Genomic DNA, 10,453 nt, shown 5'->3' on the forward strand with positions numbered 1-10,453 from the left:
TATAAATTATGCTTTTTAAAGCAGAAGATTATTTCACTGGTTAGTAAAAAGGTCCCTTGAAATTGATTTGTCAAGGGTAAGAGGTTTAGCAATATAAAGGTACTTATCTTTGTACCTACCTTAAAAAAAGAGCAACATCAAGAAATGTTTATGAAGTCCATACATGTGAATGGTTTGGCTTTTGGAAAAAAGCTGCTAAACTGAGCTTTTCCTCATCTCGGTGCTATACTCTTGAAACAATGTAAAGAAGAGACTAAATGGATGGAAACTTCATAGTGGAAGGAGGAGGTGAGAAGGGAGTATGATTCACTTTATTAGTAACATATCAGTGTGCAATATTGTTTTAATATCCTTTGGCTTTTCAAATCGTTGTAGAATATTATTTTCTTTAACTTAAGCGCAATCATTGTTCCATAAAATTTTGAGAACAAAAAACTGTTAATGTGGGGGGACATTGAAATTTAACTTAACAAGATTTACCCTTTCCCTTACTTAAATTGTGGTGTATATTTTAATTTTAATCCATATTTCAGATTTCAAAAGAACAAGGCCTTGAAGTTCTACCAGAACATGATCCAATACGTGACCAAAGTTGGTATGTGAATAGAAAGCTCCGCCAAAGACTACTTGAGGAATATGGAGTCAGAACCTGCACTCTGATTCAGTTCCTTGGTGATGCTATTGTCTTACCAGCAGGAGCACTTCATCAGGTATATAAAAGCTTATTGCTAACAGACCTGTTACTGAAAGAACCAATTTTGGAAAAGAAGTTGTTCGGAGTATAGATATAAATGAAAGAAGACGTAAGTAAGAGAATGACCTCCGCACCACTCTGCCTTCCTTAAGAAATCACTGTAATAGCTTTCCAGTGCTTGAAGAGATCTGACATAATTAAATGCTTTGAGAGCTTAAATTGTTTTAACATGAGCCAGATTTCCATTTTTTATATTGTCTCTGATTTACTGGATTGAAATCTAAGTTTTAAGACTTTTCTAGGGGAAAAAGAGAGATAGTGTGTACTCAGTTCTCAATAGTGAGACTTAATAGCAGAAGGGGGAGTATCAAAACTTAGAGATCATACATTTTCTGAGGCACCAAGTGTGAGTAGAATGAATTATTGGCTAGACCATTCCATAATTCAGGCTTTCACTGTACCTCCTGCCTCTCTTTAGTTTGCTAACATAGCAATAGCGTGTCCAAAGAAAGAGAGTATGTAATTTTATAGCTATTGATCCACAAAACTTAGGTCTATGCCTGGGAACTGAACCCAGGCTGCCAAAGCGAAGCATGCTGAACTTTAACCACTATGCCACTGGGGCTGGCCCTCCGATGTCCATTTTCTTAAAGTTAAACTGGACAGTATAGTTTTTTTAAGTTGAAGTATAATTTGCATGTTGTAGAATATATCCTTTTTATGTACACTTCTGTGAGTTTTGACAAATGTCTAGTTAGGTGACAACACAATCAAAATACTGAACACTTCCACCCTAAAAACTTCCCTTTTGCCCCTTTTTTAGTCAGCTTCTCCTCCCGCCTGATATTCCTGCAACCGCTTAGCTGTTTTCTGTCCCTGTGGTTCTGCCTTTATGTCTTGTAATTGGAATCATATATAGTATGTAGCCTTTCTTTGAGTCTAGCTTTTCTCATTCAACATAATGCATTTGAGTTTCATCCATGTTGTTGTATTTTTCAGTAGTTGGTTTCTTTTTATTGCTGAGTAGTTGTTCATTGTGTAAATGTACCACAGTTTCTTAATTCATTCGCCAATTAAGGAACATTTGGGGCATTAGGAAATAAAGCCACTATAAACATTCACATACAGGTTTTTGTGTGAACATGGGTTTTCATTTTAGTTGGGTAAATCTCGAGTAGTGGGATTGCCTGGTCATATGGTAAATGTATGATTAATTTTAGAAGAACTTGCCAGGCTGTTCTCCAAAGTGGTTGTACTGCTTTCCATTTCCCAAAGCAGTATATGTGACTTCTGTTTCCTCTTATTGTCAGTTTTGTTTTTAAGCATTTGAGTAAGTGTGCATTGGTATCTCATTGTGATTGTAATTTACATTTTCTTAATAAGTGAATATGTTGAACATCTTTTCGTATGCTTATTTGCCATCTGTATACCTATTTTGGTAAATGTGTGTTCAAGTATTTTGTCCATTTTTGTAATTGGGTTTTCTTTTTTTCTTATTGAGTTTTGAGTGTTCTTTATCTACTCTTATAAGCCCTTTATCTGATATGTGCTTTGCAAATATATTCTTCCAATCTGTGGCTTGTCCTTCCATTTTTTCTTTCTTTCTTTTTTTCTTTTTGTGAGGAAGATCAGCCCTGAGCTAACATCTGCCAATCCTCCTCTTTTTGCTGAGGAAGACTGGCCCTGGGCTAACATCTGTGCCCCTCTTCCTCCACTTTATATGGGACGCTGCCACAGCATGGCTTGATAAGCGGTGCATTGGTGTGTGCCCGGGATCCGAAGCGGTGAACCCCGAGCTGCCACAGCAGAGCACGTGCACTTAACGGCTTGTGCCACCGGGCCAGCCCCCTCCATTTTCTTAATGGTGTCTTAAAAAGACGTTTTTTAATTTTGATGAGTTTTTTCTTTTGTCCATCATACTTTTATTGTTTTATCTACAAAATTTTGCCTGGCCCAAGATCACCAAGATTTTCTCTTACATTATCTTCTAGAAGCTTCATTTTTTTTTTTAGTCTTACATTTAGGTCTGTGATCCATTTTTAGTTAATTTTTGTATATAGTACAAAATATGGATTGAGGTTCAGTTTTTTGCATATGGACATTTCAGTTGTTCCAGTATTGTTTGTTGGAGACTATTTTTAAATATTTTTTCTTTTGAAAATGTAATACATTCATATGATTTTAAAAAGTCAAACAGTACAAAAAGGTTCACAGTGAAAATTTCAGTCTTTTTCTCACCTTTGCCCTCAGTTCCTCTCCTCCAGAGGCAACCACTGTTACCACAGAGAAATACCATGCATGTACATATCTCTCTACTGCTTCTACTTTCTTGGGGGATAGTGGGAAAGGGAGGAGAAGAGCCATGTTTGTTCAAAATAGTAGGCAAAGTGATCCTGTTAAAAAGTTTAGTTCATGTATATCATTCTGCTTAAAGCCTCACAAGGCCCTAAACAATGTGAACTTGTATCCTGTCTGTGCCCATTCCCCCCACCCCCCAACACACGCACACCTCACTGCCTTCCTCTCCCACTGCTCTCCTCCTTACTTCTCTCTAGCCACCCTGCCCTCTTTGTGGTTTTCACATACACCAAGCAAGGTCCCACCCCAGGGCCATTGTACTTGCTAATCCTTTTGCCTAGAATTCTTTTTCTTCTCAGATATCTGTAAGACTTGCTTCTTCACATTCTTGAAGGCTTTGCTCAAATGTTACTTCAGTGAGGTCTTCCCTAACACCCTAGTTTAAAACTGCAAATTGTGTCCCCCAACTCCCTGTCATCTTCCCTGCTTTATTTTCCTCCATTTCAGTCATCACCTTCTAACATGCTTCATGATTTACCTGTTTATTGTCTTTTAACCCCCACTGGAATGTAGGCTTCTTGAGGAGAAGGATTTCTGTGCTTTTCATTGCTCGCTCCCATGCCTGGGAATAATGCACTTAAATATTTATAAGGCCTGAAGGCCTGAAAATATGTTCTCATCACAGCATATTTTTGCACAATTGTAGATGAAAACAAAATTATGATTTCCAAAATGTATGTGTATTGTACTCTTTGTGCAAACGTAAATTTTGGCCTCTTCCTATATATGTCTTCTCTGGCTACTTCAGAAAGTTTACTTTGGTTGGAATCTAACTACCTATGATAACTATACACCTAAGTGTATAAGAAAACATGTTTTTTGAGATATGTAGAAATTTCACTTAGATTATAGAGAGCAAATTTCATCTATGATAAAAGATATTATACTTAAATAGACTGAGGCAGCATGTATGACCTGGACTGGAAAATTCTATCCTGAGCTCTGCTACTAAATTGTTGAGTGTTCCGAAAAAAAAAAACTTCTCTGCTGCATATTTTGGCACAAAATTGCCAGCTATAAAAACAAGAATTTCTACCTACCTTCCCTTATGTGGTGTGATAATGATAGCACAGGTATTTGTACTCTGTTGAAAGGGTATTGTCCATGACTCACAAGTGGTGGTAATGTCGTTTTGATAGACAATTAAAAGGAAGTACGAACTCTGTTCACAGTATTAACTTGGATTTGAGATGCATTATTATTTACAATATATTTAGTCCTTAGAGGTCCTGAAAACTTTTCATTGATGGCTTCAGCACTTCCAATAGACTCCAGGTAGCCCTTAAAATAATCTCAAACTCTAAGTCAGTGCTTCTCACACTTTAGCATTCATCAAAATTTCCTGGAGGGCTTGATAAAACAGGTCACTGGACCCCACCCCCAAAGTTTCTGATTCACTGTGTCTGAGGAGGGACCTGAAATTTTACATTTCTAAAAAGTTCCCAGATGATCTTACTTTCTGGGGACCACACTTTGAAAACCATGCAAATAGGAAGCCCTTGCAAACCAAAGGCACCTATCAAAAAACTGTTTCAACCAAATGATACTGTATGACAAGGACCAGCAGTGCTAGGGAAGGAGCAACATTCTGTTCTTTGGTTTGTCAGCAGTGAGTACTTTGAGGAGCCAAGCTGAGGGAGTGCGGGCTCTGTGCAGAGGTGTTCAGGTGTATATCTTAGCCAGCTAAGGGAAAGTGTCATAGCCGTAGATATCTTTATATTCTAAGAACCACTCTAGAATTGCAGACTTCAAAGTCTTCTGTGGGCAAACATGACTGAGTCTGTGAAACCCCTCTATCTCTCTAGACAGAGCAGGTAGACCCTGACCTGCATGATTTACTTTGTCTCAGCTCTAGTATCCTGACATTTAGAGTGGCCTTTATTTTATTTTATTTTTTTAAAGATTTTATTTATTTATTTTTTCCCCCCAAAGCCCCAGTAGATAGTTGTATGTCATAGCTGCACATCCTTCTAGTTGCTGTATGTGGGACGCGGCCTCAGCATGGCCGGAGAAGCCGTGCGTCGGTGCGCGCCTGGGATCCGAACCCCGGGCCGCCAGCAGCGGAGTGCGCGCACTTAACCGCTAAGCCACGGGGCCAGCCCATAGAGTGGCCTTTATTTTAAACAGCAACAATTTTTTAAAAATTAACACAAAATCTTTAGTGATAAATTTGCCCTTAACTACTTAGCTTAATTGTGTTTGGTCATTCATAGTGAGTTTATAAAATTGCTAAGTTGTAAATTTTTTGTGTTCATATGACTAAAAGGACTTTGGCAAAATCTTTCCACTCTTAGTTCTAGCAAGCTGCTGTGTATATGGCAACAGTGTCAAGATAATAACCTTCCTACTATGAATACAAACGAGTTATATTTTCTTAACATTACCTATTTATGATTACAATTGATCCTATTTATGATTACAACTGAATAAGACTGATTCATACAGCGCAAGTATGAATAAGAAAGTCTATCAAGGAAGTGAAATGTAAATGACTCAAAGATGGCCCAAAAAAGGGATAAGTGGAATGGGAAGTTCAAATGTGTTCTGCTTTAAAACTGAACCTTGCCTGTTCGCACTAATCCTTAAGTCTTTAAGCAAAATATATCAGGTTGAAGTCATTAGGAAACACAATAGTATCTCGTAAACACTAATAGAGGTCACTGGTCTAAAAGTGACCAACTTTTAAAAGTAATCCAACTTTTTCAGAATTCTGCAATCTAATCCAAAACTTATATCAACCAGGAGACTATTTAATGAAGAGAAAGGCAGCTAATTTTTTGGCATTTAAAGCAATCTCTAGCAGGTGACTACTGAGATAACAGAACAGAGACTTTAGTGATCACACCCAACAAGGAATACAGTGTTTGCAAAAATAGTTTGGAAAAGTCACAAAACAAATGGATGACTGAAACCGTCAACAATCAACAGCAACAAACCCTGAGGCAGGGGAAGAATCTGATTTCCAGTTACCACATTATAATGTTAAGATGTCCAGTTTTCAACAAAAAGTTACAAGGCGTACACAGAAACAGGAAAGTATGGCCCATTCATAGGGAAAAAAATAAACAGAAACGGCCCCTGAGGAAGCCCAGATATGGGACTTATTAGACATCAACTCTAAGTCAGCTGCCTTAAATACACTGAAAGAGCTAAACTATTGACAAAGAACTAAAGAAAGCCAAGAAAATGATATATGACTAGTATTAGAATATTAATGAAGAGAGAAATTATCAAAATAATAGAGTTAGACATGCTAAAAGCTACATGTTAGAACTTTTGAAGGACTTAATCTCCACAGCATGATCAGATAAGTGAAAGACATAAAAACAGGCATTTGGAGACTGTGTATGCTGGTGTGACTGAGTTAATGTAGGACTGTAAAGCATCTGTCAGCCAGGCTAATACAAGAGCTGGGTTCCTGTTGACTTGCCATTTATTGGCTGATTTATCTTGGAACAGGTGCTGAACCTGTTATCCATAGTTTGCTGCTCTGTGAAATAGAGCATCTGTTCTACAGACACATAATGAAGATCCATTGAGATTGTACAGCAGTGCTGAAAATGTGAGGCATCCGCTATGTTCATCCTCCAGAGGAACCAACAACCAAAGATTAAAGGAAGAGAATATTTACATATATATATACTACCAAGTTATCAATAGAGGCACAGTGCTTGAGTTAAAGAAGCAGCTGTTCAGGTGGTCATTATGTCCAGAGGAGGAATTCCACCCTCTTTGAAATTCTATCACTCTATCATCAATTAGACTTTTTCCACAGTATCTCTTCCCTACTTATCTTCTTGTCCTCACTCCTCCCAATTAAATTTATTTTCATACTTTAAAAAATTAGAATAAATTTAAATGCTTAGTTTTCAGTTATTTCTCCTTTCCCACGAATTTTAGGATATCTTTTAATATCACTAGAAGACAACCTAGAAATATCACAAAATTCAGAGTGAATCACTGTGGTCCTTTCTCTGCTGTTATACTCAGCATTAATAGAAAGCAGTTCTAAGAAATAGTGAAGTGTGGAGTCAGTTTGTACATGCTGAACAAATAACAGATAAGACTATTGATTGGCACCATTTAGTCAGGAGAGAGACAACTGGTTAATTTGAAAGAAAGGCACAAATAAACAAAATCCTAGGATAATTCTATAACTGTTATTGTTAGTAGATCTGTCTGGTACTACAGTTTTCATCCCAGTTCCTCACAAATAATCAAACTAAGTTTCATTTGTTTTTCTTTAATCTACTCTCTGGCGAAAAAGTTAGTGAAATGACCCAAATGCTAAAAGCCAAAGGAGCAACAACAACCATTCAGATCAATTGCACTGATTGGTAAAACAGATACTTTCCAGTTAGCGTTTTGTTTTGATAATTTAGGATTTGGTTATCAGCCTCTCTGAAGGATTCCTGTAAATGTTCCTTTCATCATTTAAAAATATTTTGTTTACGAAGTCACTTTACATGAAGTTTTTCAGTGATAACAACTTTCTTTGAAAGTTTACTTTGAAATGCATTTGATGTTTTGGAGAAAATAAGTTCTCTGATCAGTTGTTCCTTCTGTTTACTATAAATAGACAACTTTATTTTTCTTTATTCCCATCTCCTAAAATTTATATTTTACTGTTTTTGTTTTGGGGATAGGTACAGAATTTTCACAGCTGTATTCAGGTAACCGAAGACTTTGTGTCTCCAGAACATCTTGTACAGTCATTTCATTTAACACAGGAACTGAGACTTTTGAAGGAAGAAATCAATTATGATGATAAACTACAGGTGAGAGATGAGTTTTCTAACTAGCTCCCGTTCTGCAGGCTTTTGATATTCAGAAATATGATACATGCATAACAGCTTAGGCAGTCATTGCCTAGTTTGTCACATTAGGATAACAACCAAAGGTTAACGCCAGTATGCATTTAATTGTATGACTTTTAGTGGCCTTTGTTTTAACAACATTTTTTAACTTTGACATTTATATTTCTTGAATTTGGCATTCTCCCATTAAAAAAAATTTTTTTTTAATCTAGCAGTTTTCATTAATTTATCTCCACTTGAAGTGATTAGAAATACCAACATCTCTTTCAGGTTAAAAATATCTTGTATCATGCAGTCAAGGAAATGGTGAGAGCTTTGAAGATACATGAAGATGAAGTAGAGGATATGGAAGAAAATTAGGCGTGGTCCAGCTTCATGTTTTTCGGCCATTGAACTAAGATTACTTAGTCTTGAACAATGATATGTATGCACACTGACTTAAGCTTCATAAAACCATCAGTGCCAAGAAATTCTCTTTGTAGTAATTACTTGTTACTGACACCGCGGCAGTATAGCGTAAGTCACAGTTCCTGTGATTCAATGTTAGTTATTAAAACAAGCTAAATTTAAAAAGCAGCACTTCATAGCTGTTTTTGTATTATAGTGTATATGATGTTTGTGAAAATGCCAGATTTAAAATGATGTATTTATTTTTGGAAAAAAATACAAAATTCTATGCTATATTGTTGATCAAGTGTAAATGTGACCTTGTACAGTTTACTAAAATAACTGATATTTTTCACTACATTGAGACAGTTACTGTGAGAATAGGACACAAACACCAGCTATTGCCTGCATTTGGGAAATTGCTGAATTGCACAGCATTCATGTCATAATCAGAAAATTACTGCCAAATAATTGTAAAATTTGTAAAATATGAAGTATATAAAGTAGATAATAAATACAGACACTTCAATATTTTGTTGAAGCTATTGACTGTACAATTAAACATTTTCAAAAAGGTGTAATTTATTTAAAATTGTCTCATTTTGGTAAAATTTATGTGAACTTTTAAAGCTAAATATTAAACTTAATATGCTATGTAAATATATACATATATACATTTAATGATGTATTTTTTTAAAACATTGGCTTGCTTTTATTTGTTAAAGTGCAAGTGTTACATATGGCTTTGTACATTAAAAGTTGAAAGGGGTTTTACATTTTCCATTAAAAGGACTTTATCAAAAATTGACTTGTTCCAGAGTTCTCCCTTTTTTGACGTGTATACTGGTACAGGCTTCTCCATCATCAAGGTGACTACCCATATTTTCTTGTGATATAATGTTCTCTCCTGGAACATTTAACCCCTTTTATTCTCATAAGCTTTTTCCAGCTTTCTTCAGATGTTATGGCCCACCACAAATAAGTGCCTCCACTCACTTGTCTTATGGCCTAACTAAAGAAAGGAAGACAGGTAACTCCAACATTTGTTATTTATGAACACATTTAATTGAAAGAGGAACCTATACGTGAATTTTAAAAGCCATGATCCTGAGAGTATGTGATCAGACAATTTCAAATAAGTTTTTCACAGCAGAGATAGCTGCTAATATCATGTTGGGGGTGGGAGGAGAAGGAACAGGGAAGCAGATGGCAGGGAAGAGCCTGAAGTCAGTCAGCCTGCGTTGAAGATGAGTTCTGCTACTTACTGTGTGACCTTGATAAGTTGCTTTAATTTGGAGTCTTGGTTTTAAGAGCTGTCTACTATTATCAGTTGGTTGCCTGAGGCTCACGTAGTCCTAACCATTTGAATTTTACTGGAAATACATAGCGCTCCACTGACACCTGCAGGATATTGAGTGAACAGCCTTTTCTTCTCATCTGAAAACATATAGCTTAGAAGAAAAAAGTAGTAGCTCAAGTTGTGACCTTGCAAGTTGCATAGTTTGTATCCTATTGCTAATGTCCACCATCTTTTAGCTTCATGTAGGCTGTTATGCCACCCTCCACTCCAGGCAATGTTCAGCCCGAAATGTGAGCAATTACATTTCACGTTAATGTCCCACCTGGCACAAGGATCAATGGGATGGATTGATGACTGCTTGGTTAGAAAAAAAATTGGGCTGAGGAATAGTTCAAATGATTATGCGAATTTTCTTTTGTAAGTTTTTGACTTTTTTTTTTGTGAGGAAGATCAGCCCTGAGCTAACATCCATGCTAATCCTCCTCTTTTTGCTGAGGAAGACCGGCTCTGAGCTAGCATCTATTGCCAATCCTCCTGCTTTTTTTGCCCCAAAGCCCCAGTAGATAGTTGTATGTCATAGTTGCACATCCTTCTAGTTGCTGTATGTGGGACGTGGCCTCAGCATGGCAGGAGAAGCGGTGCGTTGGTGCGCGCCGGGGATCCGAACCCGGGCCGCCAGTAGCGGTGCGCGCGCACTTAACCGCTAAGCCATGGGGCTGGCCCAGTTTTTGACTTTTTAATACCGTTTTTCAAATGTGCCTCATCTCGTTAAATGGTATGTTTTTGTTTAATACTTTCATGTGTACCATTTGGGTGTGAAATTAATTTCACGCCCAAGATAATTCTAGAGTAGACTACCTCTTGCTGGTCCCCTAAAGTTTGCCAAGAGCCCAAAGT

At 36.9% G+C, this 10,453-nt stretch overlaps 1 protein-coding gene across 8 annotated transcripts in view; it reads left to right on the forward strand.

Moving 5' to 3' along the window:
• JMJD1C (jumonji domain containing 1C) overlaps nt 1–8,281 on the forward strand; it is a 337,216-nt gene extending 328,935 nt beyond the window's left edge. For all 8 annotated transcript variants that reach the window (XM_058543362.1, XM_058543360.1, XM_058543356.1 and 5 more), the window contains 3 exons: nt 534–710; nt 7,699–7,830; nt 8,140–8,281. In XM_058543362.1, coding sequence (XP_058399345.1) covers nt 534–710; nt 7,699–7,830; nt 8,140–8,229 — 399 coding nt within the window. In that variant the 3' untranslated portion in view covers nt 8,230–8,281. The remainder of the gene's footprint in view (nt 1–533; nt 711–7,698; nt 7,831–8,139) is intronic.
• The last annotated feature ends 2,172 nt before the right edge of the window (nt 8,282–10,453 follow it).

The sequence above is a fragment of the Diceros bicornis genome, chromosome 6 (genome assembly GCF_020826845.1).
Source record: "Diceros bicornis minor isolate mBicDic1 chromosome 6, mDicBic1.mat.cur, whole genome shotgun sequence".
Lineage (NCBI taxonomy): Eukaryota > Metazoa > Chordata > Mammalia > Perissodactyla > Rhinocerotidae > Diceros > Diceros bicornis.